At 43.4% G+C, this 26,602-nt stretch overlaps 1 protein-coding gene across 3 annotated transcripts in view; it reads right to left on the bottom strand.

The window, feature by feature from the left end:
- Positions 1-26,602, bottom strand: part of SERINC5 (serine incorporator 5) — a 62,848-nt gene that overhangs the window by 33,547 nt on the left and 2,699 nt on the right. For 2 of the 3 annotated variants that reach the window (XM_084833358.1, XM_084833356.1), the window contains exons 1-2: positions 25,276-25,455; positions 575-742 (exon numbers count right to left, since the gene is read on the bottom strand). In XM_084833358.1, coding sequence (XP_084689484.1) covers positions 575-742; positions 25,276-25,302 — 195 coding nt within the window. In that variant the 5' untranslated portion in view covers positions 25,303-25,455. Of the gene's footprint in view, positions 1-574; positions 743-25,275; positions 25,456-26,602 lie in introns of those variants that run through there. The other variant, XM_084833357.1, reaches the window with a different exon arrangement.

Raw genomic sequence — 26,602 nt, 5'->3', positions numbered from 1 at the left:
TGATAAAATTAAGAGAGGGCCTTGAATATTCAGCAGGTTAGAATCTAAGTTGCTACAATAAGTTACAGGACTAGAAAGTAGGTAAGAGTTTCAACAAAGGAGTTGCTTGAGTCACTTGCATTCTCTCATTCAAAGCCGCCAAACACTCAAGTTTCCAAGAGCAATAGTTTTTTTTGCCTTTGTGCAAACAATTATCCTTTGTACTGGCTCTTTCTACTCCTCAGTTTTCAGAGCAAAACACAGGATGAAACATTTGGCATCACTGAAACACACACTGTTTTGGGTCTTTCAAGACTCCTGAAACGGTTTATTGCATTTGCATATGAATATTTTAGCAGAGATTTAAAAAGCATTAAGTACTATAATACTAGAGTGGGATATAAATCATGCAAACGATAGTGTCCAATAATTTAGTATTCATGGCATCTCCTGCCAAACCTCCATATCACCCAAACATAATATGATGTGGTTTCTCCTGGAAATGGCTATCAAATTATACACAGTCATCGTCATTTCATTTAATGATCGATAATCAGTCTCTCCCTTCTTCTTCCATAAAATCCCAGGTACTTACACGCTCTGTCATTTCTTTTGCCACCGTCTTCGACATCATGACACAACAGACGACAGTCACCAAGATGAAGTACAGTGCATACATAAAGCGGGTGCTGGTTGACTGTTTTATCTTTGGGCAACATTTGCAGCAAAGTGAGCATGCAGCAGTACCACAGCAACAGGCCAACTAGAGGAAAGCAAGATTAAAAAAAAGTCAACATCATTGTATTTTTAAATCAGCTAGCAGAGTTTACTGGTAATTGTTACAATCCAGATAGACACTATAGCTTCACCAAGGACTTTTACAAGACTAGAAGGATTTTGACATTTAGGGATAGGGGAAGTAAATCCTACTGCTGGTGCAAATGGATTCCGAAATTCTTCCCATCCTCTGGGGACGGTGGCTTACTGTAGCAAGAAAGTCTGTTGTTTGCAAAACGGAAGTCACCCTGAGTACAGGGAACTACTTGTGTTCTCTAGATTTGGGCACTGCCAGCTCAAATCTAGATTCCAAAATGAGAGTATAACCAGCCCATAACATGGTTACATGACCTCTCAACCACCATTATAGCCATATCCTAGAAGAGTAGCAGTGTCTGTAGTAGCAAAAAGACACATGGTGCTATAGTTACTAAAGAGTAGGTAGTTATTCTCATTTTTCCCCACAAACAACTGCCTACTGCTTTATCAGATACATGCATCAGATGTAGGCATTCAGAAAGAACTTTGGAACCAGGTGACAAGATGAAAACTGCAAAAATAAAATAAAATGGATAAAATTAAGAGGTGTGCATGGCTTGATAGGGGTGTGTAAATAATAACTGTCTTGCTGTAGTCCAGCACTCCAATTGTGGCCAGCCACATGTTGCTCAGAAGTTTGTAAGTTATCATCCTGTTTGTGCTCAGCATCTGTTAATCAGAGGTAATCTGGGGCCATAGCTCAATGTGATAGAGCATATGCTTTGCATGCAGAAGGTCCCAGGTTTAATACCTGGCTTATCCAGGGAAGGCGAGGAAAAAATCCTGCCTGAAACCCTGGAGAGCCACTGCCAGACAGTGTCAACAATACTGGGCTAGATGGATCAATGGTCTTACTCAGTGTAAGGCAGCTTCCTATGTTCCTAATCTGATAGTTTAAAATTAGGGTCCAAATTGCACCCCACTAGCTTAGGGTGAATCAGTAAATCACACTGACTCACTATTATAACTGGAATAAATGAAGTGGTTTGCTGAGACACAATACCCAACGCAGTGGGAATAATAAAGCAACTAATAAATAAATGAACCTGCCCATAGTTTAAGATTGATCTGGAGGCCCTGTTGCATTTCTCATCACCAAGAGAGGCTAGTTTGAGGGGAAAGCGTAACTCCTGCAAGTTGTAGAACATCATCTTGGCATCTTTCCCAGCCCTGTTACGGCTTTATTATCTGTTGGGCTGCCAAATTATGCCTCTCTCATCCCCTTATCAGCCAAGATCTCACACATGCAGCTTCTCAGTCTCTCTCCCCAACAAAGGTTACACAGAACTAAACTTTTCTACTGTAGTAGTCCATCATGGGTGACCCTGGGTTTTGCAGAACCCAATAGTCCTCCTGGGTTTGACAGTGCCAGATTAACAGTAGTGGGAAAGAAGTGTTCTGTAGGGAAAATGGTGGTAGTGGTGGTGCAAGTAATTTTCACATGGCAGTTGCCTATTGGTATCAATTCCACATAGTAATTGTTTAAAAAAGCCTTTAAAAATCAGGATTCATTGCTGATCAAAGCTACTTCCAAAGTTTTCACAGATAAAATTACTTGCCCAATGTACTTTTAGAGAAAAAAAAATTATTGGTTGGACTCCCCCCACCACACCCCCAGTTATGTCACAGAGAGGCAAACATTTGCATAACACAATCCATATGCTTAATACCAATTAACTTGCTTCTCCATCTGACAACGTTGAAAACCAAGACTTACCACCCAGGTCTTCCATCTTTAAGGATAAAGTTCTTTCTTATTCTTTACACAGACAAAACTTCTACCAATTCCAATAGATTTCACTGAGTAAACAGAAATCTGGAAGCTTGCCCTTCCACATGCCATCCAAAACCAATCAGAGTTTCAATGAATAGCCCTAATGAATCATTCTTAATTCACTACACAGTGTTAGGCTTTTCTGATGAATGAAATGCGGAAGAGTTGGACTATCTCCATGGAAGAGCCATTTTATTTAATTGTTTAAAAGCACCAACCCCAAAAACCACCAACCCCAAAAACCACAAGCCAAAAGGACTTACAAACTCTGATACTGAATACATATATTAGTATTGTTAAATAGCACAAGAAAATTAAGTGCCAGCATCCAATATATGTGCACAAGTTATGAAGGGCAATAATAATATGAACAACATTGTTCTGTTTAATCAACATACATTTGAAAAGCAAGTTATCAGATTGATTTTTCCTTGGATTTTGAATAGTTTAAGAAACGAGGCAATATAATGATTCCATCACAACTAGCACTCACTAGATATACAAATTAATTAAAATACGTCTTTGCTAGGAGTACAGTCTGCTACTTCAAGATGTAGTTTGAACATGACATTTACAAGTTTAAGAGTGCGGAGGGCTCCAGCCTCGGAGCCCTCAATCCATCCAGCACTCTGCTGGCAAGCTGCTATGACCCTGGAAGACAGGTCAACACAGAGCTTTCTGTGGCAGCTGCAAGGGCTGGAAATCCCCACTTGGATTATCTTAGGGATGGCGGAGAATTTCTCCCCGAAACTTCGGGGGGCCAAGCGCCAACGTGTTCGGCCCCTGAACATGTTTCGGGGAGAAATCCTCTGCCCCCCCCCCCCGGGACTTACCTTCCCTGAATGTCCCTCCCGGCGGCGGGTCCGGCTGGCGGTTCGTCCGGTGTTCGAGCGGGGCGGGAGCGGCAGCCGGTCTTTCGACCGGCTGCCGCCCCCGCCATTGCAATGAAAGAAAAAAAAACAAAACGTCCCCTGATAGGCTACGTGACGATTCACGTAGCCTATCACGGCAAGATTTGCAAAGTCAGCCGTGATAGGCTACGTGAATCGTCACGTAGCCTATCAGGGGACGTTTTTTTTTTTACTTTCGTGTTCGTGGCCGGGTGAGGCGGGAAGCCTCCCCCCCCGGCCTGAATTTCGGCCGGGCGAGGCGGGAAGCCTCCCCCCCCCGGCCTGAACTTCGCGGGGGGAGCAGCGAAGCGCTCCCCCCCACCGCGAAAAAGCTGTGAGAAAAGGTAAGTGACTTTCGTTCACCCCTAGATTATCTCCACCCAAAGTTGTAGCTGTATGTGACGCCCTCCCAGGAACTATGCTGTCCAGGGATACTCTCTAGAGAACAGGAGTGAAGTTCAACAGCAATTTAATTACGAGGACCCCAAAACTAGAAACGTTTTAATACCCCTTCCCTTTTACACAGTTTACTGGGTTGAATAGCACTAAAAGCAGAGGTGCCATTTCAGTTTTCAGATTGGGGCAAGATTCAAACCAGCACTCAAAGTTCCACTTGGATATGCTCAAGATTAAATTGCAAAAAAGCAGTGCATGTTAAGAGTATTGTGGTTATTTTTTTTACCTCTTTACAACGATCAGAATAATCCTAAATCCTTCATACTCATGTCCGAGAAAGAGGTTAAGATGGAGTGGAGGCACCCCTCCACTGGCAGAGAAGGGGGGGCATCCACCCTTGAGGCCTCATTACACCTGCGTAAAGCTCAATGGGCATAAATCTACTGCTGGTAGGGAGCATTGGGGCCCTAAATTGGAGGTTATAGGGGCAGCTTTGGATCAGGCTGGCATAGCTGTTTCCCTTCCTGTTTGGGGGAAATAGCAAACCACTGGGGAGGAGCAATAAAAGGAAAAGCCCACCTTGCCCTGGCCAAAGTCCAGGTACATTGATACAGGAGACAATCTTTTTTGCTGAAAAAATTCTGCAGACCTTTCCCTCTACCCCCTGAAGATGGCCTAAAAATAAAAAAGGCCAAAATGCATTGGGCTTCCTATAATTTATTTTTGCATCCTGTGAACCTGTTTCTCTTCTTTGTGATCTATTCTGGATGCTCACCTCCTGTTTTCGAAGCCGAAGCTAGCAGGACTGTGGAAGTGGCAGAGGTTCCGCCAGTTAATTCCTTCTCCATTTAGGATTGCTTTGTGAAGCAATATTATCAACAGATGTCAATTATCTCTTTTTATTCTTTATGCTTGGGTATATGTAACTAGAATATATGCTTCTTTAACTGTTAATAATCAGAAGGTATGTAGAACATATAAAGGGTGCAATCCTATTCATGTTTATTTTTTATTTTTAATCTATTTTTATGTTTATAAATTAAACAATACCAACAACATAATCAGAATCTTCAATTTCCAACAATACAGTATTATGGGGGGGGGGGAGGGAGGATAGCAAAAGGAAAAAAAGAAAAAAGGGGAAAAAAAGGATTGTATCTAAAAGCGAACCAAATATCCAAATATAAATCCAATTGCAGATTATACTTATACAGCACTCTTCCAAACACGGCAGGTATTATTAAATCTTCAATCCACCACACCACAAATGATGAAACTTATATTTCAGTGTCATAACCTCAGTCTTATAGCAAAGGAATGGGAACAAACAATCCATTTCCACTGGCCATATATTACCATTCAATGGTATGGCTGGCTGGAGGGATGCTGGGAGTTGTAGGCCTTTGTTCTGTCTACACATGCATAAGATTGCGCCCTAAGTTGATCAAAGCTATAGGTGTTCCACAGGAAAGACATGGAATGAGGCAGGAAGACTGGCTTCTGTAAATGGCACCTCCGTTGAAAAGTTGGGCAGCGGAAATATAAACAAAATTAAGCTTTTACCTTTCCCGTTTAATTGTAACTAAGCAAAAACATGCTTTAACATGTGTTTTCTATCAAGCAACCAAGCTTTCTTCTTCTTCATACAAATGAAATCTAACATAGCAAAAATTACTGGCTTGGATATAGGTGTTGCCTTCTGCAAATGAAAGGGATACTTCTGTCCGCGGAAGGCTTTTGACCAAGCAGAACGTTTTCAATGGCGGAAATAGGATTCCTCCATCCCTATGCCCTCTAAAAATCTGCTTTGGGGGACTATGGGAGCCATTGGAACAGCAAGGGAAGTGGTGCTGGGGGCTGCTGGGGGCTGCAGCGGGATGGGGAAACCAGCAAAAATCACCTCCCCCCTTTCCACTGGTTGGAGTGCCCTGAGCAGAACCCTCCTCAGGAAGTCCTCCCGCTTGTAGGAGCAAACTCTAGATCCAGTCCACCATCTTTTTTTTAAGCAACTGCTTTACATGGATAAACTGCTTACAATTGGGAATAAGGACTGTATTTGGAAAAACACAGTAATTAAGGGCACAATCCTATCTGGCTGGCTGTCATCCTCCGAACTTGGAGGCTGACAGGCATCCTATGTGGAGTGGGAGGAGCGCAGAGGTGATCTTTGCCTCTGCACTCCTCCCACTTTGCATTTCTACTAGATGGGCTTTTTTGCCCATCTAGCTGCGATTCTGCAGAGTGGGAGGGAAGGAGGCTGGGGAGGCTGGAGGATTCTTTGTAAGCCAGCCTCCCCAGTCCCCTCCCCTCCCCACCCACAGAAGTGCCCCCTTTCCCTCTTCTCAGAGGTTGCCTTTCCACGCTGGCTGAGAGCGGAAGGGGGCAGGGAGCTCAGATTCCTGGGTCTGAAGTCAGAGGCTGTCTCCGGCCTCGGATCCAAGTATCCAAGTATCCAAGAGCCCCCCAGACTCTGTCTATGGACCATAAGATTGCTCTCAAAAGTATTTTAAATTGTCAATGCTGCAGCTTATCTGAAAAAGATGTGTTACGGTAGTGACTTCTTAAAATTCCAGAGCAAAGAATATCCTACAGCTTGCCTTAAATCTGATGTGGGGAAAACCCTAGATATTATCATTAGCAACAAGAGTAGGTTCAGAAGTGTGTGTGTGTGTGTGGGGGGGGGGCTCACTATGTACTGTGATTAGAAGAATACTATGCAAAGGAGATTGGTTTTCTACTCCACAATGGGAGAGAGAGAAAGAAAGAGACTTGAGTGAGAGAACGAACACAACTGATGGTAAGACAAAGGGGCAAAACTAGACTTGACATGAATGTAATTAACGTGTACTTTTTTGTTATGTAAATGGCAGCCAAGGGGAAACTAGAACATTCATGTCTTGTTTAGCCTCAGGTTAGTTAAGGTATCATCAGACACTGGTTAAACCTTAGGTTAGACTAAGCTTTGGAGTTTAAAAGCATTTTATCAAGGGGAGAGAGATGGGCTGATTTAGACATTTAGCCAGCCAGTTTTCTATCAAGCAACCAAGCTTTCTTCTTCTTCATACAAATGAAATCTAACATAGCAAAAATTACTGGCTTGGATATAGGTGTTGCCTTCTGCAAATGAAAGGGATACTTCTGTCCGCGGAAGGCTTTTGACCAAGCAGAACGTTTTCAATGGCGGAAATAGGATTCCTCCATCCCTATGCCCTCTAAAAATCTGCTTATCTGAAAAAGATGTGTTACGGTAGTGACTTCTTAAAATTCCAGAGCAAAGAATATCCTACAGCTTGCCTTAAATCTGATGTGGGGAAAACCCTAGATATTACCATTAGCAACAAGAGTAGGTTCAGAAGTGTGTGTGTGTGTGTGGGGGGGGCTCACTATGTACTGTGATTAGAGGAATACTATGCAAAGGAGATTGGTTTTCTACTCCACAATGGGAGAGAGAGAAAGAAAGAGACTGAGTGAGAGAACGAACACAACTGATGGTAAGACAAAGGGGCAAAACTAGACTTGACATGAATGTAATTAACGTGTACTTTTTTGTTACGTAAATGGCAGCCAAGGGGAAACTAGAACATTCAGGCTGTTAACATCATGTCTTGTTTAGCCTCAGGTTAGTTAAGGTATCATCAGACACTGGTTAAACCTTAGGTTAGACTAAGCTTTGGAGTTTAGAAGCATTTTATCAAAGGGAGAGAGATGGGCTGATTTAGACATTTAGCCAGCCAGCAAGAGTGGGTCTGTACAGGAGGAACACATGTAACCAGATGCCTGATGGAGAGGTATAAATTGGGCATCTGTATGGAGCACCTGTCACAAGGTATGCTATGCCTCAGTGGTAGAGCACATGCTTTGCACGCAGAAGGTCCTAGGTTCAATCCCCAGCATCTCCTGGAAAATCCCTTGCGTGAAACCCTGGCGAGCTGCTGCCAGTCAGTGCTGACAATACTCAGCTAGAAGGATCAATGGCCTGGCTCAGTATAAGGAGCTTCCTATGTTCCCAGGAGTATGCCTGCTCCATTATCACCCAGACTCTGAACTAGGCCAGATAAGGACTGGTTTCGATATTCTGGGTGTCATGCAGAGAACACTTCAAATTGTTCTATATGGTAGCTCTTATGTGGTGCAGTTTATCTAAAGTGGTGAGTGTGTGTGTGTCCCTCCCACACACACGCATTAGGCAAAGCTTCCCCACACCATCCCTAAACTTACTTTTCCACACTTTGCGATGGTCTGGTAACACTTCACCTGATTCATGTTATGAGTTCAGCACAATCCTATCTATATATGTCCACTCAGACGTTGCATTGAATTCAATGGAGTTTACTCTCCATTGGCCATAGGATTGCAGCAGCAGTGATTTAGAGCAGCCGGCACAGATAAATGGTCAAATGAGTAGCCAAACACTTATGCTGCATTATGGAGGTTTGACAAACCATTAATGGACATCTATCCAGTCAAGGAAGGCCGAGGTAACTATGCAATCAGCAAACAAAACGAATTGCCACATTCTCAGAAGGACCAATTATCTATGCAGTAGCCCATTCTTATCTAGCTTCACTATTTTTTTGAGCAAGAAACAGCCGCATTCTATTTGGCAATATTTTGTGGAGCTTGCTCAGAATAAGTGGTATGGAAGAAACATACCTGATACTAAAACAGAAATTTTATAGTATGAGAAGGAAGTCACACTCAAATGGTTTCACTCTTTCCTCAAGCGAACACTGAAACTGGCCTTTAACCCCTAGGCTTCTTAACAGGATATTGCAGTCTTTGGTGAAGTTTAATAAATTCTCACCTACAGAAGAATTTATCACCATCAAATAATAATTTGATATGCTATTATACCAAATAGGTTTTGCTAGGAAATGGTATTGTGATTGCCTTTACTTTTTGGTTTATAAAAGCTTCATCCAGCAAGCAGGTACAGTAACTAAACAGCAAACCTATGCTCCTTTTAGAAAAGTTGACTATTTAAGTGAGACATTTCACATTTTTCTCCTTACCAAAGTACTGGTTGCATGTTATAAATATATGGAAAGATGAAATGGGAAACTTTCAGCTATTCAAAAGACCAAAAGACTATGCATTTCTGTCCACATCTATTCAGGGAGGCCTATGATAACTGCTTTTTCAGCAGTGGCAGCTTTGGACCTACGATTTTTAAGGCAGAAATGATTGGCCTACATGTAGAAAGGGTGGTACAATTGAAAGCAACATTTCTCACAACTAGAAAACTGGACTGAGATGAGAGAATAGGAGAATGTTTTCTTTTTAAGATGCAAGAAAGTTGCCCTACTACTTTAAGCGTTACATTTAATAGCAGTTGAACCAGTTAAATTTGCCCATATTTAATTAACACATATCAAGGTACTTACACAGCAAAACACATCACACTTTCAAAGTTAAATTATGTGCTGTGTATATTATTTTTCCCTGATGAGCACTAATTTCTCTAAGTTGGAGCCCTGCCCCTTCCAGGGCTCTAGCTTTCCATTCATTTCGGGGCTTCCCCCAGAAGTGCTATATCGTGTTGTGCAAATGGTACGAGCCGGAAGGGCTGGCCGTGTGCAGACCAGAACTGGCAGGACTGGCCATGCATGGAAGGTCCCAATTGGATACTGCCCACTGAATTGCTTCTCTCAAAATATGAAGATTGCAGAAGTAAGATGAAGACTAAATCCTGGTTCACACATAATCCTAACCCATGTTTATTTAACCCATGGTTTGTTACCCTACCTAGGGTTTGTTTGGCAGACAACTGAATAAACTATTATTTGTTTTCTCAATCCCAGGGTTTCCCTCCCCCTTTACCCACTCCCTTCCTGTATCCCAAATGCCTTTGGGTGCTGTAGTACTGGCATGTAGAGCAGCTTTTTGTTTGTTTGTTTTACCAGTCTTGTCTGCTGCTTTTGTAGCTTGGCGAAACAACCCAAATTCTTGGGTTCATACGTAACAACAACCCACGGTTTAAACAACCTGGACAACCCAGAAACAAACCATAGGTTTTCTTTCTGGGTTGTTTGTGGTTTGTTAACGTGGCTTGGTTTGTACATCATGACAACCCAGAATTCAACAACCCATCAGTTAAACTAAACCATGGGTTAACTTTAAGTGCAAACTAGGTTTAAGGCACGGTAGGAACAATACGTCCAACATATATGAAAAAAACAGATTAGTGACAAGATTACTATTTAAAGACAATTGTCAGCCATTAAAGGAAAAAGCAAGGTATTTTAGATGTATCCCTGGTCCATCAACCAAAATACCCTAGGACAGAAATGGAGTCCAAAAATACGGAACCTTCTGTTTACATCAGAAGGAATTCACTGGTGCTCCAAGGAAGAAGGGTGGGATGCAAGTGCAACAGACCCAAAACATGAGGTTTCAAATTTTTTTTAAAAAATCCCTTAGAAAAATAAATCATGGAGAAACATGAAAGAATTACAAGTAAGTTACTGGCATACAGATTTATGCATGCAGCTGGAATAGCTGATTCATATTCACATAAACAACATAAAGATTTAAAGATAAAAATATCTCAATTCAAGGATTTGGAAATATTTTTCGTTCTTCACTCACTAGGTTTCATTTTAAAGACTAAACGTTTCATAAATGCTGAGAAAAGCCAGACATCTAACCAGTAACAGTAGAAACTGGCACCCTAATCCTAAACATATTTCCTTGAAAGTAAGCCTTGGTAACTTCAAACATGCTTACATTTGCTGCCTTAAACTCTCAGTGTAACTTTGTAAGCAATTTCAGACACCCTGCAAGCCAGACAATACTTTTTACTGGAGTGCTTATAGGGGCAATGTGGCTTGGCTGGTCTAGTCACAGTTATACAATTCTCTCTGGGAAATAACAGCTGAGTGATATATACCATATCTGAACAATGCCAGATTTTAAAAATAAAATCTAAAGCGAATGTTAGTGGGCATCCGTCACTAGTTTCAGGAAGAGCTCATGGGAATTCTACTTTAGTGTAATTGCTAAAATCCTGTCCCCATGGAAGTATGATTTTCTAAAACTATCTCTATTTGCAGGCAAGTCAAGCATTATGCACCTTACCTGTGCAATAGCTCTGCTTATGACATGCTGTATTTCAGAGATGTGGGTTAATCTCTGGAAAAGGTGATATATGAAAGAACACCCTTAATGCAAGCAATAGGAATAAATCAGTTGTTGAGCAGAGGTAGGAATGAAACATGTTAGATTATATTTAATCTTATTGGTCTATATTTGAATGGATCTGCTTGCCTTCAGTTCTAAGGTCTTCTGTAGCTAGCTATCACCTGTCCTGTTCACCTTTTACAAAAGCAAAGATAACACAACACAAAAGTCCTGTTGATCTTAAGTAAAATTCCAAAATCCATTATCAGTGTTAGTACCTCTACTAAACCAACCAAAAGATCACAAAAAAGTGTAAGTTTTCAAGACCTCCAGACCCACCATGCCTTAGACCTCTTCAACAGGCAAGATGTTATTAAAAACAGGGGGCAGGAATAGGGGAGGAAAAAAAAAACAGACTTGATGGTGAAGCCATATTAGCCCTACGCAGGTGTTCACCTGTTTGTGTGTAGGGCTAAAGTGTGGAGGGAGACGTGGATGTGCACATAAGCACTGCCCCAGCATCCCTGGTTACCCAGTTAGACCTTCATATGTTGAGCATGAAGTCTGTACAGGGCTCTGTAAGCATGTTCAGCTGAATGAGCTTACAGAGTTCATGCAATCAGAAACCTTGATAAGGTAGGGTTCGCAATCGCAGGAACTCTGTAAGCGTGTTCAGCTAACATGCTTACAGAGCCCTCTTCAAAACTTTGCGCTCAATGCGTCAATGTCTAACTAGGTAATGGACAAGTGGGACTCTGAGGGCAGGGCTTATGTGCACGCCTATGTCCCCGTCTGTACTTTAGCCCTATACATAAGCGGGTGAATGTTTACAGAGGACTCTTGTCTACATGTCCGAGTCCCAAGGTGGAATGAGGGAAGAGGAGTCTGCAGGCGTTCAAATTAGGCTTTGCAGGTCATGCGATGGTTATAGGAAGGTCGTGCTACTGCCCCTAGAGCTGCTGGGATGAAGGAGGAGGAAAATGCTGAAGTCACTGTTTTTTTAAATATAAAATCCCACGGTTCTCAGAAGTGTTTTCCACCCTGGGCGAATCACACAGGCTCTTTTTAATGGAAGACCACAAAGAGAAATTAGGCAGTCGTTATATCAACAAAGCAGGAGATAATTTTAGATGCACCCCAGACACTTAACAGGCAATGAACAGGACAAGCGCAAACTTGCCCTGCCTTGTATCCTAAGCCAGGAAACCTCTGTTAAAATAGGTTTTCCCTCTGCATCAATTCCACAGCCAGCTCCCTAAAAATATACAGCCAACTCTTCTGTTTGGAGCTAGCTGTAGTTATATTCCCTGTACTGCATGTTGCAATTTTTCCAGAAAGGCAGAGAAGCTCTGTAATGCAATACGAGTGCATTTTGTTCATTTTTGTTCTTACTGCTTGTCCTATCTTCTAATTTATTAAATAATAAATGTACTGGATGAAGTTTATTGTATTCAAGAAACAAGAATGGAGCAAAGGTTAACAAAGATATACAAATACAAATCTTAGTAACAGACAGAAAAACGGCAACACGTAAGAACACAGCTTGTTTTTCACACAGCAGCAAGCCCTAAATTGTTTAACCACAATTCACCTAGGTAAGGTAACTACATCTTATACAGTGATAATATGCGTCTAACCTTTATACTGGATGATTTGTTATGAAGAGTTCAGGTTACGCTACAGTCATCCTTTAAACTTTCCTCCACTGGCTTGAGGGGGAAAATGTAGTTATTTTAGGGAGTGTCAATAATTCTGAAAACTACAGGATTTAGAAACCCCCTGAAAAATCATAGGGGGAAGCGGGAACTTTCCTTGCTGTTACTACTAGTGTGGATGATCCTTAAGATCACATGACATGTGTGACATCTTAGACTGTTTCTCTTCAAGTAGTACAGGGGTGGGCAAGTTCCAGGGGTTAGAGGGCCACACTGACCTCCGGAAACCACCAGGGGTGGCACTCCACCACTGCTGCCACAGTAATTACTGCCACCGGAGCATCATTCTGCTTGTAAACAAGGCACATACTCCCCAATTTTTCTTGCAAAATTGCTGTGATTCTTGACACAAGGGTGGCAAATTCAGTAGTGGCCGGGGCAGACAGGTGCAGAAACGGCCGGGGGGGGAGGGGGCTACATGCAGCCCATGTGTTGCCCACTCCTGACATAATTTGTAGGTAGAACAAACATTTCCTGAATAAAATTTACAAGAGACGTTTTCTCCCCAAGAGCACTAAGTTACAGTATTTTCTACTGAGAACAAATTTAGTTATATTTTATCATAAAGCATTATTTCCATGTACTCCATAGCACGGGCTGAAGAACACGGCCTAGAAATTGGCAGGCCTTCTAAAGTTTATTTCATAAAAATATATACATCAGCATATAATGTAAATATTGCTAAATGTAATATAAAGGGTCTGACAAGTAGTCTCACCAACAACCTTGTCACAGCATCACCCTGAAAGTGTGTCAGCATTTCATTTATACACAATGCATTCTGAAAAGAAACAATTATAACAAAAGTTTTCCACCGCAGCTGTTTATTTAAGATAGAGGTCAACTTTCTACTCTCCAGAGAGATGCTATAGAAAAACCTCATGTAAAATCCTGTTTCCTGTGAAACGGGACAGATGTTTTTATGTAAGCAAAAGCAAATCACAATTGTGCAGGCCTAGTGCAAGGCCAGGGTATAACCCATGTGGTGGCTGACTTTTCCCCTTGAAGAGAGGAGCTAACAATTTGCTTTAAGATGCTTTGTGCCTTCAGAAGACAGACAAGCTAGGAAATCGTGTGCTTTGGACCAGTTGCTGAGACAATTGGAAACTGACAACTATTCTGAGATTTAAGTGCCAATACATAAATGTCACAATAGCAGACAGCTGGTCTAACAGCAGCCCTCCAGGGGAGTTCACTGGGCATGTGCCTCCCATCTCCCTCTCTCCCTCCCACCACGGCTCCTAGTTAACCCAGCCAAGGCAAGCAGGCTTCCTCCAGCTCTCAGGGTGTTTATTTGGGAGTAGGAAGACAGCTGGCTATGCTTTCAGTCTCCACTGGCCAAGCCATTACCCCGTCTTCCTTTCTGTCCCTCTATTGCCTATTCAGTAAAGCATAACCCAAACAGCCTAGGCAGTACGGAGGGAAGAAACCAGCCTTTGAAGGAATCCAAACCCAGTTCAACAGTCCAATTACATGGTTTATTAAAGTAAAAATAAAAACAGGATAGTGAAAGAAAGCAGCTGAGTATGCATGATAAAATGAGAGAACAAAACCTATATACCAAAATGCTGGTCTACCTTCAATCTATGCTAAATAATCCAGGAGGCTACTAGACTTACATCAGAGACCCTGTGGAAATCAACAAAGCATCTTGTGTTGGTCAAAGATGGAAAAGAGGGACAACTCAAAATGGGCATTATGCCATTTTTATGTTATTTGGGGTGATCTTGATTGATAGCAGCAACCTGTCTGACCAATGGGCACAGGGTCACACATGCAGGAGGTGCCCAAGGAAAAGGACAATCAGTGTCAGGATGGGATGTGGGTGGAAGGATGACCACAAATGGAGCCTGCTACTCCAGCCACTATCTGGAAAGTCAAAATGTCAGCCTTGTCAGGCTTAGGCATCTTGACAATAAGGATACAGGCACATTCATTAAGATTAGATAAGTTGTAATTAATTTTGCAGGCAAAGACAGTTCCAGCTTGTATTGCATCGCTGCAAGACCAAAGAGTTCTGAATGCATCAATATATTCTTTTAAGAGCAAGAGATTTGTCACAAGAAAGCTAAATACCTATTTCAGTAGGGATAAGGAATATATTATCTTCTTCTAGTAATGCACAAGGGGACTTCATTTCCTGCCAAACTTGAATGTTGTTAATAGATGATAAATCCACCAATTCTGAAGGAAAGCCTCTATACAGTGAATATATATTTGTAGTGTTGGTGAACTGTATGTGGCTGTGTAGGTTTACAACAGTGTGAAGAAAATTCTCCAGTCTACATAGTGAACTATGGAACATGAGTATCTTGAGGCTTAGAGACTCCTATCCCAAGTAATGTAAGTTGTTGTTTCCTGTGCACCACCCCCAAAATAACAATTCCATGAATAATATACCAAACACTTCAGAATACCACAGTACTTCCATTAATGTTTCTGAAATACATGGTGACTGGTTTCTAAAACTTGGAGCTAGGCTAGCTTTGCTCATACCTACTAAGATTTACTTTCAGGGCCCACATAGAGAAAACAAAATTGTATTCCTCTTTGAGGAATTAAAGATGTACATTACAATGACTCACCAAGAAACAGAAGCTCTTGAAAAATTATACACTTCTGGGGAAAAACCTAAAATGAGATATTAAAACTGAAAACTTTTAATAGAGAACCTATAACCTATAACTTCATTTGCCTAAACATATCCAGCAAATGCACTGTCGCTAACCAAGTATGCTTTTTAGTTGTTTGACACTTATTGCAATTCTCTTATCAATTTCCAGAAGCTTTCCTTGAAGAACATGCCCATGTTCTGGATTATATATACGTTGTTGCTTTTGCACCAACGTGGTGGAGGACGCAATCCTATGGGGATAGTCAGACACCTCCAAACATGGAGGCAGCCAACTATACAATGCAGGGTGGGCGGAGCATGGAGGGGATCCTCTCCTCTGTGCTCTGGTTGCCCTGCGTTTGTGGCTAGATGGCCGATTTCAGCTGTCTAGCCAGAGCACATCGGGGGAGGGGGGGGAAGTCCAGACAGCGCATAGGAAGTGTCGTAACAGTGCTTCTGAGGTTTCCTCCACTCCTCTGGGAATACCCCCTTTTCATCTGTTCCATGCTGCTCTTCCGAGTGCGGAGCTGAAGATGAACTACGCTGCCTAGGCGGTGGAGGTGGGGAATGAGGTTTCTGGGAACCGAGCTCAGACACTGTCTAGAGCTCAGTTCCCAGAAACCAAAAAATCCTATGGACATCTAGACACTGTCTAGTGGCCATAGGACTGCGCCCGAAACTGAGCAGAGACCCAGAATCCCTTTCATGCTCATGGACCAGCAAGGTGGTGGTTTTTATAGGGGAGGAGTGTTGGGCAAAGTGTGCATGTGTATTTGCAGCAATTCCTCAGCTTCAGATATAACACCAGTGCTACATTCTGGCATAAGCTGCATCTGGCACTGCTGTGAAGAAGCAGCCTCTTCTTCCTTTTGGCTATCAGTGGCTTTTAAAAAAATGAACACATTACTCTGGTAGTGGGGTGTACCAGAGGCTCTCTCTGCTGGTCACCAGAATTAAATTATCATTTGCCCCTGGGGACTTGGCTACCATATTTGTGGAACCCTGATGCAGACAGTTATATTTATCCCACTCCTTTCAGTGAGAGGTCAGCTCTGGTGCAAATAACTTTAGAGATATGTTACAGATACTTCCCTCAAGTATGAAAAAACTGTTCATTGTGGTGAGACTTTAGCTGATACTTCTTTGATATGAGATGAAAACATGCAACAAATATCCTGCATTTCTAAGATACCAAAAATACAACTGCAGAGTCCATATATGCTCTTACTACATGATAGCCATCTGTGAGTTAAGATGTTATCAAATTTCAATCACCTTCATGTGTTAACACATTCCACAACAATTATGCCCTTGCGTACAGAAGAAGCAGGTGTAGCTTTGAAAAGAATGCGGTGAAATCTAGACTAAATTGCCTCTTAGTACAATATTGTTCTCAATTGTATATTGGTGATTTTAAAGTATGCCACAATTTGCTACTGCCTTTACAGATCAATTTTTAGCTGATAACACTGATGGCAGTGGGAGGGAATTGTGTTGCTCTGGGTGCAATCCTATGCATGTTTAGACAGGAAAAAAAAGTCCTAGAACTCCCAGCATGCCCCAGCCAACTGCCACATAATTCCCAGAAATCCATGGGGCACTCCTGTGTTGTAGGGTGTGAGGAATGCAGGATGTGAACAAGAATAACTATGTCAGAACAGATGCACAACGGATTGGTTCAGCTTAGGATCAAGTGTTATTTCTCCATCCCATAACATTCCCGGCCCATTGATGTATTTCAAAGGATCAAAAGCATGGGCACATCTAGAGTAAAATACACTCCTAAGGTATATTTCACAGGTCTATACCTCATTGGACTTGACTTGTACACCTGCTGTAGCCATCCTAAATGAGGCATTACCAGAGCATTTCTAAACATGCCACTACTGTTCCTAGCTAATGGGGAAATTCAGCAAAATAGATGTCCCATTGATCTTACTGAGACTGAATTAAACACATGCGTAATTCTCACTCATTGGAATCAATAGGGCTCAAAAGTTTATAACTTTGGCTGCACTGAGCCTTAAAACAGAGCAGGTGAAAAATGCATGCCTCTTCCCTTACACATTGTCACCTTACAACAGGAGATGCTATTCCTCCTTTCCTGCTAGAGAAGTAGAGTCATATGTTTCTCAAACGGGCTGAAAGAAACACAATTTTGTCCATCAGCTGCATTAAGTAGAATGACTGAGCAGCTAGGTGTGCTGCTTCTAGCTAAGTGAGTTGCCTTTAATGACAACTCCTTCCTCCTCTGTGCACTAAGTGGCGCACAGAACTTTGTATGGTATAGTACTAGAAAAATAATTAAAATTCTTGCCTTTTGTGTCTCCAAAGTAATACAACACATTCCTACTACTATAGAGTGGGAGGTGCATATATCAGTTTAGAGGAAATTAAGAACAGCACTGAAAGTTCAGCAAGCTTCTTAACTTAGGGGAAATGTTAAGAGCAGTTTCAAAACAGCTCTATTTTAATAACAGGAAAGAATAGGATAGAAAAGCTGTGGATGTGTTTTATTTGAAACTGCAGAAAGTCCTATTTTTACAGAGAATGCGAGAAGAATTTTCAGCTATCTTGTTCCACTCTTGCATGGTGGGGAGAGTTCCAATTTATTAACATAAAAAAGCAGTCAGAAGGCAGCATATTTGTATGCAACATTTTACTGGATCTATACATACACTATGCACTATATGTATACAGTATATACATATACTGGATCTATACATAAGCCAGAAGAGATAAGGAATTATTTTTAAACAAGCAATGTGCAGAAGTGGAAGAAGATAATAGACAAGAGACCTCTTCCAGAAAATCAGAAACATCGGAGGTAAATTCCAGGCAAAAATGGGTGTGATCAAAAACAAAGATGGCAAGGACCTAACAGAAGCAGAAGAGATCAAGAAAAGGGGGCAAGAATATATGGAAGATAGGTATAGGAAGGATAATAATATCGGGGATAGATTTGACGGTGTGGTGAGTGAGCTAGAGCCAGACATCCTGAAGAGTGAGGTTGAATGGGCCTTAAGAAGCATTGCTAATAACAAGGCAGTAGGAGACAATGGTATCCCAGCTGAACTGTTTAAAGTCTTGCAAGATGATGCTGTCAAGGTAATGCATGCCATATGCCAGCAAATTTGGAAAACACAAGAATGGCCAACAGATTGGAAAAAATCAACTTATATCCCCATACCAAAAAGGGAAGCACCAAAGAATGTTCAAACTATCCAACAGTGGCACTTATTTCACATGCCAGTAAGGTAATGCTCAAGATCTTGCAAGGTAGACTCCAGCAATTCATGGAACGAGAATTGCCAGATGTACAAGCTGGGTTTAGAAAAGGCAGAGGAACTAGAGACCAAATTGCCAATATCTGCTGGATAATGGAGAAAGCCAGGGAGTTTCAGAAAAACATCTATTTCTGTTTTATTGACTATTCTAAAGCCTTTGACTGTGTGGATCATCACAAATTGTGGCAAGTTCTTGGTGGCATGGGGATACCAAGTAATCTTGTCTGCCTCCTGAGGAATCTATATAATGACCAAGTAGCAACGGTGAGAACAGACCATGGAACAACGGACTGGTTTAAGATTGGGAAAGGAGTACGGCAGGGTTGTATACTCTCACCCTACCTATTCAACCTGTACGCAGAACACATTATGCGACGTGCTGGGCTTGATGAAGCCAAGGCTGGAGTTAAAATTGCTGGAAGAAACATTAACAATCTCCGATATGCAGATGATACCACTTTGATGGCTGAAAGCGAGGAGGAGCTGAGGAACCTCATGACGAAGGTGGAAGAAGAAAGTGCAAAAGCTGGCTTGCAGTTAAACCTAAAAAAACCCAAGATTATGGCAACCAGCTTTATTGATAACTGGCAAATAGAGGTAGAAAACGTGGAGGCAGTGACAGACTTTGTATTTCTAGGCGCAAAGATTACTGCAGACGCTGACTGCAGCCAGGAAATCAGAAGACGTTTACTTCTTGGGAGGAGAGCAATGACAAATCTTGATAAAAAGTGAAGAGCAGAGACATCACACTGACAACAAAGGTCTGCATAGTTCAAGCAATGGTATTCCCCATAGTAACCTATGGCTGCGAGAGCTGGACCATAAGGAAAGCTGAGCGAAGGAAGATAGATGCTTTTGAACTGTGGTGTTGGAGGAAAATTCTGAGAGTGCCTTAGCCTGCAAGAAGATCAAACCAGTCCATACTCCCGGAGAGAAAGCCAGACCGCTCACTTGAGGGAATGATATTAAAGGCAAAACTGAAGTACTTCAGTATTAAGGGCAAAACTGAAGACAGGATACTCTAGAGAAGATGATGATGCTAGGGAAAGTGGAAAGCAAAAGGAAGAGGGGCTGACCAAGGGCAATGTGGATGGATGATATTCTGGAGGTAACGGACTCGACCTTGGGGGAGCTGAGGGTGGCGACGGCCGACAGGAAGCTCTGGCGTGGGCTGGTCCATGAAGTCACGAAGAGTCAGAAAGTCAGAAGCAAATGAGCAAATCAACGACAACATACATACACTAAGGGTGCAATCCTATGCATATTTAGACAGGAAAGTTGTAGGGGTTTTTTTTTGTCTAAACATGTACAGGATTGCACCCTATATTTTTTATTAAAGAAAATGTTAATTTTCTTAATGGTGCTTTTGCACACAACATGGAATATGCTTTTTGCATTTTCCACAGTGTCATTCTATGGTATCTCGAGTCTTCAGTAACTGGAATTCACATTCAATTTTAGAATGGTTCTCTTCTGCTGTCTATCCCACATTACCAACATTCACATACAAACAATGAAAGGGAGGATCAAAGGCTCTTTTGGAGTCATGCATAGAACATATACTAATTTGGCACAGCAAATACAAAGAATGCAAATGTTGTGGCTTTGGAATGAAATGTTTTCTCCGTATAAATTAGCAATTGTTTAGTCAATTGGGGAGGGCAGGGGAAGATTTTTTTCCCCATTATTTATTTTATTTATTTCATTTCTATACCACCCAATAGCTGAAGCTCTCTGGGTGGTTCACAAAAATTAAAACCAAAAAGCACACAATAAAACAATATAAAATATATAAAACATTAAAACCACAGTATAACAATACAACCAGAATAAATCCTAGCAGCAATGAAGGAATTTAAAATACAGATTTAAAACAGCAAAGCTAAAAGTCTAGAAAGCTGAAATGCTAAAATGCCTGGGAAAATAAAAAGGTCTTCACCCGGCGCTGGAAGGAATACAATGTAGGTGCCAGGCGAACCTAACTAGGGAGCTCATTCCATATTCCATACTCACAACATAGTGTCCAACATCTACCTATTTCATAACATAACATTCATGTAGGAAAGACTGACTTGTTAGGAACAGATTTCATAGCAATGTAAGTATACCTACCAGGAAATGGGTCCACTGTACTTAGTAAGACATACTTCTAAGCAAGCACATTTAGGGTGCAGTCCTATGCATGTCCCCTTCATGGATCACTGCCTTGTTGTGGCGAAGGGGCTTGCATAACTCAGTGAGGCCATAAGCTATGCTGTGCAGGGCCACCCAAGACGGACAGGTCATGGCAGAGAGTTCTGACAAAATGTGGTCCACTGGAGAAGGAAATGGCAACCCACTCCAGTATTCTTGCCAAGAAAACACCATGGAACGTATCACAAGGCTAAAAGAGATGACGCCGGAAGATGAGACCCTCGGGTCGGAAGGTGTCCAATATACTACTGGGGAAGAGCGGAGGGTATTTCCAAGTAGCGCCAGAAAGAGTGAAGCGGCTGGGCCAAAGCCGAAAGGACACTCAGCTGTGGATGTGTCTGGTGGTGAAAAGAAAGTCCGATGCTGTAAAGAACAATATTGTTTAGGAACCTGGAATGTCAGATCAATGAATCAAGGTAAACTGGAGGGGGTCAAACATGAGATGGCAAGACTGAACATCGACATCTTGGGAATCAGCCAACTAAAATGGACAGGCATGGGCGAATTTAATTCAGGTGACCATCATATCTACTACTGTGGGCAAGAATCCCTTAGAAGAAATGGAGTAGCACTCATAGTCAACAAAAGGGTGGGAAAAGCAGTACTGGGGTACAATCTTAAAAACGATAGAATGATCTCAGTACGAATTGAAGGCAAACCATTCAACATCACAGTAATTCAAGTCTATGCCCCAACCACTGAGGCCGAAGAAGCTGAGGTTGATCGGTTCTATGAAGACCTACAACACCTTCTAGAACTAACACCAAACAAAGATGTCCTCTTCATCATAGGGGATTGGAATGCTAAAGTAGGAAGTCAAGAAATCACCGGGATAACAGGCAGGCATGGCCTTTTGCCAAGAGAACATGCTGATCATAGCAAACACTCTTTTCCAACAGCACAAGTGACAACTCTACACATGGACATCACCAGATGGTCAATATCGAAATCAGATTGATTATGTCCTTTGCAGCCAAAGATGGAGAAGCTCTATACAGTCAGTCAAAACAAGACCTGGAGCTGACTGTGGCTCAGATCATGAGCTGCTTCTTGCAAAATTTCAGCTGAAATTGAAGAACGTAGGGAAAACCACTAAAGCATTCAGGTATGACCTAAATCATATCCCTTATGAATATACAGTGGAGGTGAGGAATAGATTTCAGGGATTAGACCTGATAGAGGGAGTGCATGAGGAACTATGGACGGAGGTCCGTAACATTGTTCAGGAGGCAGCAACGAAATCCATCCCAAAGAAAAAGAAATGCAAGAAAGCAAAGTGGCTGTCTGATGAAGCAAGGGAGAAGGGGGAAGATATATCCAACTGAATGCAGAGTTCCAGAGAATAGCAAGGAGAGACAAGAAGGCCTTCTTAAATGAACAATGCAAAGAAATCGAGGAAAACAACAGAATGGGAAAGACTAGAGATCTCTTCAAGAAAATTGGAGATCTCAAGGGAACGTTTTGTGCAAAGACGGGCATGATAAAGGACAAAGAAGGCAGGGACCTAACAGAAGCAGATGAGATTAAGAAGAGGTGGCAAGAATACACAGAAGAACTATACAGGAAAGATCGGAATGTCCCTGATAGCCATGATAGTGCAGTCACTGAACTTGAGCCGGACATCCTAGAGAGTGAAGTCAAGTGGGCCTTAGGAAGCATTACTAACAACAAAGCTAACGGAGATGACAGTATTCCAGCTGAGCTATTTAAAATCCTAAAAGATGATGCTGTTAAAGTGCTGCATTCAATATACCAACAAATTTGGAACACTCAACAATGGCCACAAGACTGGAAAAGGTCAGTTTACATTCCAATTCCAAAGAAGGGCAACGCCAAAGAGTGTTCAAACTACTGCACAATTGTGCTCATTTCACATGCCAGCAAGGTTATGCTCAAAATCCTACAAGCTAGGCTTCAGCAGTATGCGAACCGAGAACTACCGGAAGTACAAGCTGGGTTTCGAAGAGGCAGGGGAACAAGAGATCAAATCGCCAACATTCGCTGGATCATGGAGAAAGCAAGAGAATTCCAGAAAAACATCTATTTCTGCTTCATTGACTATGCTAAAGCCTTTGATTGTGTGGCAAATTCTTAATTTGTGGCAAATTCTTAAAGTGATGGGAATACCAGACCACCTTACCTGTCTCCTGAGAAACCTGTATGAGGGTCAAGAAGCAACAGTAAGAACCAGACATGGAACAACCGATTGGTTCAAAACTGGGAAAGGAGTACGACAAGGCTGTATATTGTCGCCCTGCCTATTTAATTTATATGCAGAGTACATCATGAGAAATGCCGGGTTGGATGAATCACAGGTCGGAATTAAGATTGCCGGGAGAATTATCAACAACCTCTGATACGCAGACGATACCACCCTAATGGCAGAAAGCGAAGAAGATCTAAAGAGCCTCTTGTTGAGGGTGAAAGAGGAGAGTGCAAAAGCTGGTTTGAAACTCAACATTAAAAAAACTAAGATCATGGCATCTGGCCCCATCACTTCCTGGCATATAGAAGGGGGAAGAAATGGAAGCAGTGACAGATTTTATTTTCTTGGGCTCCAAGATGACTGCAGACGGTGACTGTAGCCATGAAATTAAAAGACGCTTGCTCCTTGGGAGGAAAGCTATGGCAAATCTAGACAGCATAGTAAGAAGCAGAGACATCACCTTGCCGACAAAGGTCCGTCTAATCAAAGCTATGGTTTTCCCAGTAGTAATGTATGGCTGTGAGAGCTGGACTTTAAGGAAGGCTGAGCGCTGAAGAATTGATGCTTTCGAACTGTGGTGCTGGAGAAGACTCTTACGAGTCCCCTGGACTGCAAGGAGGTCAAATCAGTCAATCCTAAAGGAAATCAACCCTGACTGCTCATTGGAACGACAGATACTGAAGCTGAAGCTCAAATATTTTGGCCACCTAACGTGAAGAGAAAGCTCTCTGGAAAAGACCCTGATGCTGGGAAAGACTGAAGGCAAAAGGAGAAGGGGACGGCAGAGGATGAGATGGCTAGATAGCATCAGCGATGCAATGAATATGAACTTGAGCACACTATGGGAGGAGCACAGGACAGGAAGGCCTGGCGTGCTATGGTCCATGGGGTCACGAAGAGTCGGACACAACTGAATGACTGAACAACAACAACAACCTATGCATGTTCGGACAGCGTGGCTGGCTGGGGAATGCTGGGAGTTGTAGGCCTCTACTGTTTAAACATACACAGGATTACAGCCCAGCCCTTAGCTGGGCTGTATGACTACTGAGGACCATATCTTAGTGTGATAATATAACTGACTTCCTTTCTGTTGCCAAAACACACAGGCACTAGCAGTATCTCCTTCTGCAAAATTCTGATCTTCCTTTCACTCTGCGATGCAGTTTCACGCCAGCACCCCCGCCCTGTAGCATCAACCCACAAACCCAATGAACTCTCCAACTTATCCACAACCAAAGTTTCCCAGATTTAGTCAGAGGGAGAGAGAAAAAGCATGAGAAAGAAAGAAAATTTGGCCAGTGTTCCCTTATTATATGTAACAGCGACTGCCTTGCATTCAGCAAACAGGTGCAAAAGCATATTTGACTGCAGCTTCCGCATTTGTGAACATATTTGGTTTTGAGAGACAGAAAGCATTTAATAAGTATATATTTTTAAAAATACAACTAATCCCATGCCCAGAGTGCTTTACAGAGTTAATGAATGGCATGAGGTTTTATATACTACAACAGCTTGTGACACAATAACTTTGTTAGCCTTTAAAGTGCTCCTGGACTCTTTGCTGTTCTTTCATTCCATTCCATTCTATACAACACAGTCAATCTTGAGAAATCCAAAAAAAGCTTTTAATGGGGGGTATACACCGGCATCAAGCTTACGTAGCCATTGCAAGAGCAAAGGAAAGCAGTAGATACATCAATCACCCTGGTCCAAGGATTAAGCGACTTTGACCATTTTTCCTATTATAAATCCAAACAGCACATAAAGAAAAACCAACCAATCGGAAACTAAACGGAAACTAAACATCTGCTTCAATGTGGCATGCCAATGTTACCACATGACACCCCAATATATCCGGTTGGCAACCCCGAGCAGCACCGCAAACCCTACGCAATCGCTGTCCACATGACCGACCCGGGAAAGGTCCCTTCAAGAGGCAACGCTTAGGAGAGGTCAAGGGCTTTATACGAACAAGCCCCCACTCGGCACCAGCCATTTCGTGCTGCCTGGAGAACCTTAGTTCGGGAATCGTAATCCTGGCCGAGGAAGCAAGCGCAGCGGGGCGCCAACCGCGGACGTCGTTGCCCCAGCGAACATAACGCAGCGTGACGGCGGCGGCAACCGCACGGCGCGGAGCAGGCGCTGGCGCAGCCCCAGCAGCTCCTGCCACGCAGCCAGAGTGGAGCTTCCCACCGCCCCTGCTTGGGACGTAGAACCGGGTGGGCATGACACCGCGAGGCTTCTGCGCCACTCCCCACAGGGTGGGAAAACACCGCTCCTTACCTGGCCCGCACAACAGGGGGCGGACATGCTGCCCGCGGGCGGCGCCCGCAGGGCTCGCTCGCCGCGCAGCCCTCTCTCGGCACCTGCCCCCCGCGCTCGGGCAGCGGCCTCGCGCGCAGCCCGTCCACGCGAGGCGAGGCGCAGCTGAAGCTTCCTCCCAGCCGAGCCTCTTCCTCCGCTGCCCGGGCGCGCGGAGAGCGGACGCACGCGCCCCCTACCGCAGCTGGCCGTGCCCACGGCGCGCGCGCTCACCGCCCCCACACCACCAAGGCTCTCCGGAGGTGGTTATTTGTCTCTCTCTCTCTCCCCCCTTTTCTCCTCGCTTTCCCGAGCTCTCCTCTTAAGCCGGGCGGAGCTCGAGCACAGCCCAAAGCCCTGTACGCTTCCGCTGTCGTCAGTTTCGCTCAGAAGGAGATAAACGGCTTTCCGGCGCAGGAGGTTGGGAATAACCCGCCCTAATTGGAGAGCGGGAGGAGGGAGAAGGCGCGTAGACCCAGAAGCAGGCGCGGCGGAGGTGAGGCCGCCACCTGTCCTGGTTCTCACGCTCGGGGGCTCCGACAAGAAGCGCAGCGCGTGAGCAGCTGGGAGCGGGAGTCCCGCGGGGGAAGGAGCCAGAGACGCGCGAGCGCCTGTTTACGGATCCCCAGTCCCGGACGTCTCCGGCGCTGCGACCCCGCGGAGGCTGCTCGGCTGGCCGCGGAGAGCAGCGTCAGCGGCCTTTCCAGGCGGCGCGTTACGTGCCGTCCCGCCCTCGCCCGCTTTCGTGAAGCAAATTCCCATTTAAGGGAACTTGTTTTTAAGACGACCTGCTTCACGCATTGTTTTCTTTTGCACCTAGAGGAGGTGGTCTGCAGGATCAGAGGTCCATCCCAGCCGAGCGTTCCGTTTCCCACACCAACTCCGCGCCGCTATTAAGCCCAAGAGCAATGCATGACTATCCTTCATCCCCGCAGCTGGCAAGCCAAGGCATAGTGCTCTGGACCAGGGGATGCCAGTTAGGTCTCTCAGCTGCTATAACCCCCAGCCTGCGCCCTCCAGATGTTTTCAACTCCCATCAGCCCCACCAGCATGACCAATGGGCAGGAATGCTGGGAGTTGTCGTCCAAAACATCCAAAGGGCTTCAGGTTGGGGAAGGATGATATAGAAGAGCTACCACACAAGCTTATCCAATCCCATTACAAAGCCATCTGTCCACCACAGCTTGTGGCAATGAGTTCGAGATATTACACATACAGTGATAAATACTTATGTACCCATGAAAAGCCCTCTTGACAAAATTTGTGTTGTGTGAGTCACTACCATCTAATGGTATCCTTCTGCTCGTGG

Source organism: Heloderma suspectum, chromosome 2, assembly GCF_057233095.1.
Source record: "Heloderma suspectum isolate Gila_16-S chromosome 2, 16-S_ref, whole genome shotgun sequence".
NCBI classification, from domain to species: Eukaryota; Metazoa; Chordata; class Lepidosauria; order Squamata; family Helodermatidae; genus Heloderma; species Heloderma suspectum.
Note: the sequence above shows the minus strand (reverse complement) of the source record. Positions and strands in the feature narration are given on the sequence as shown.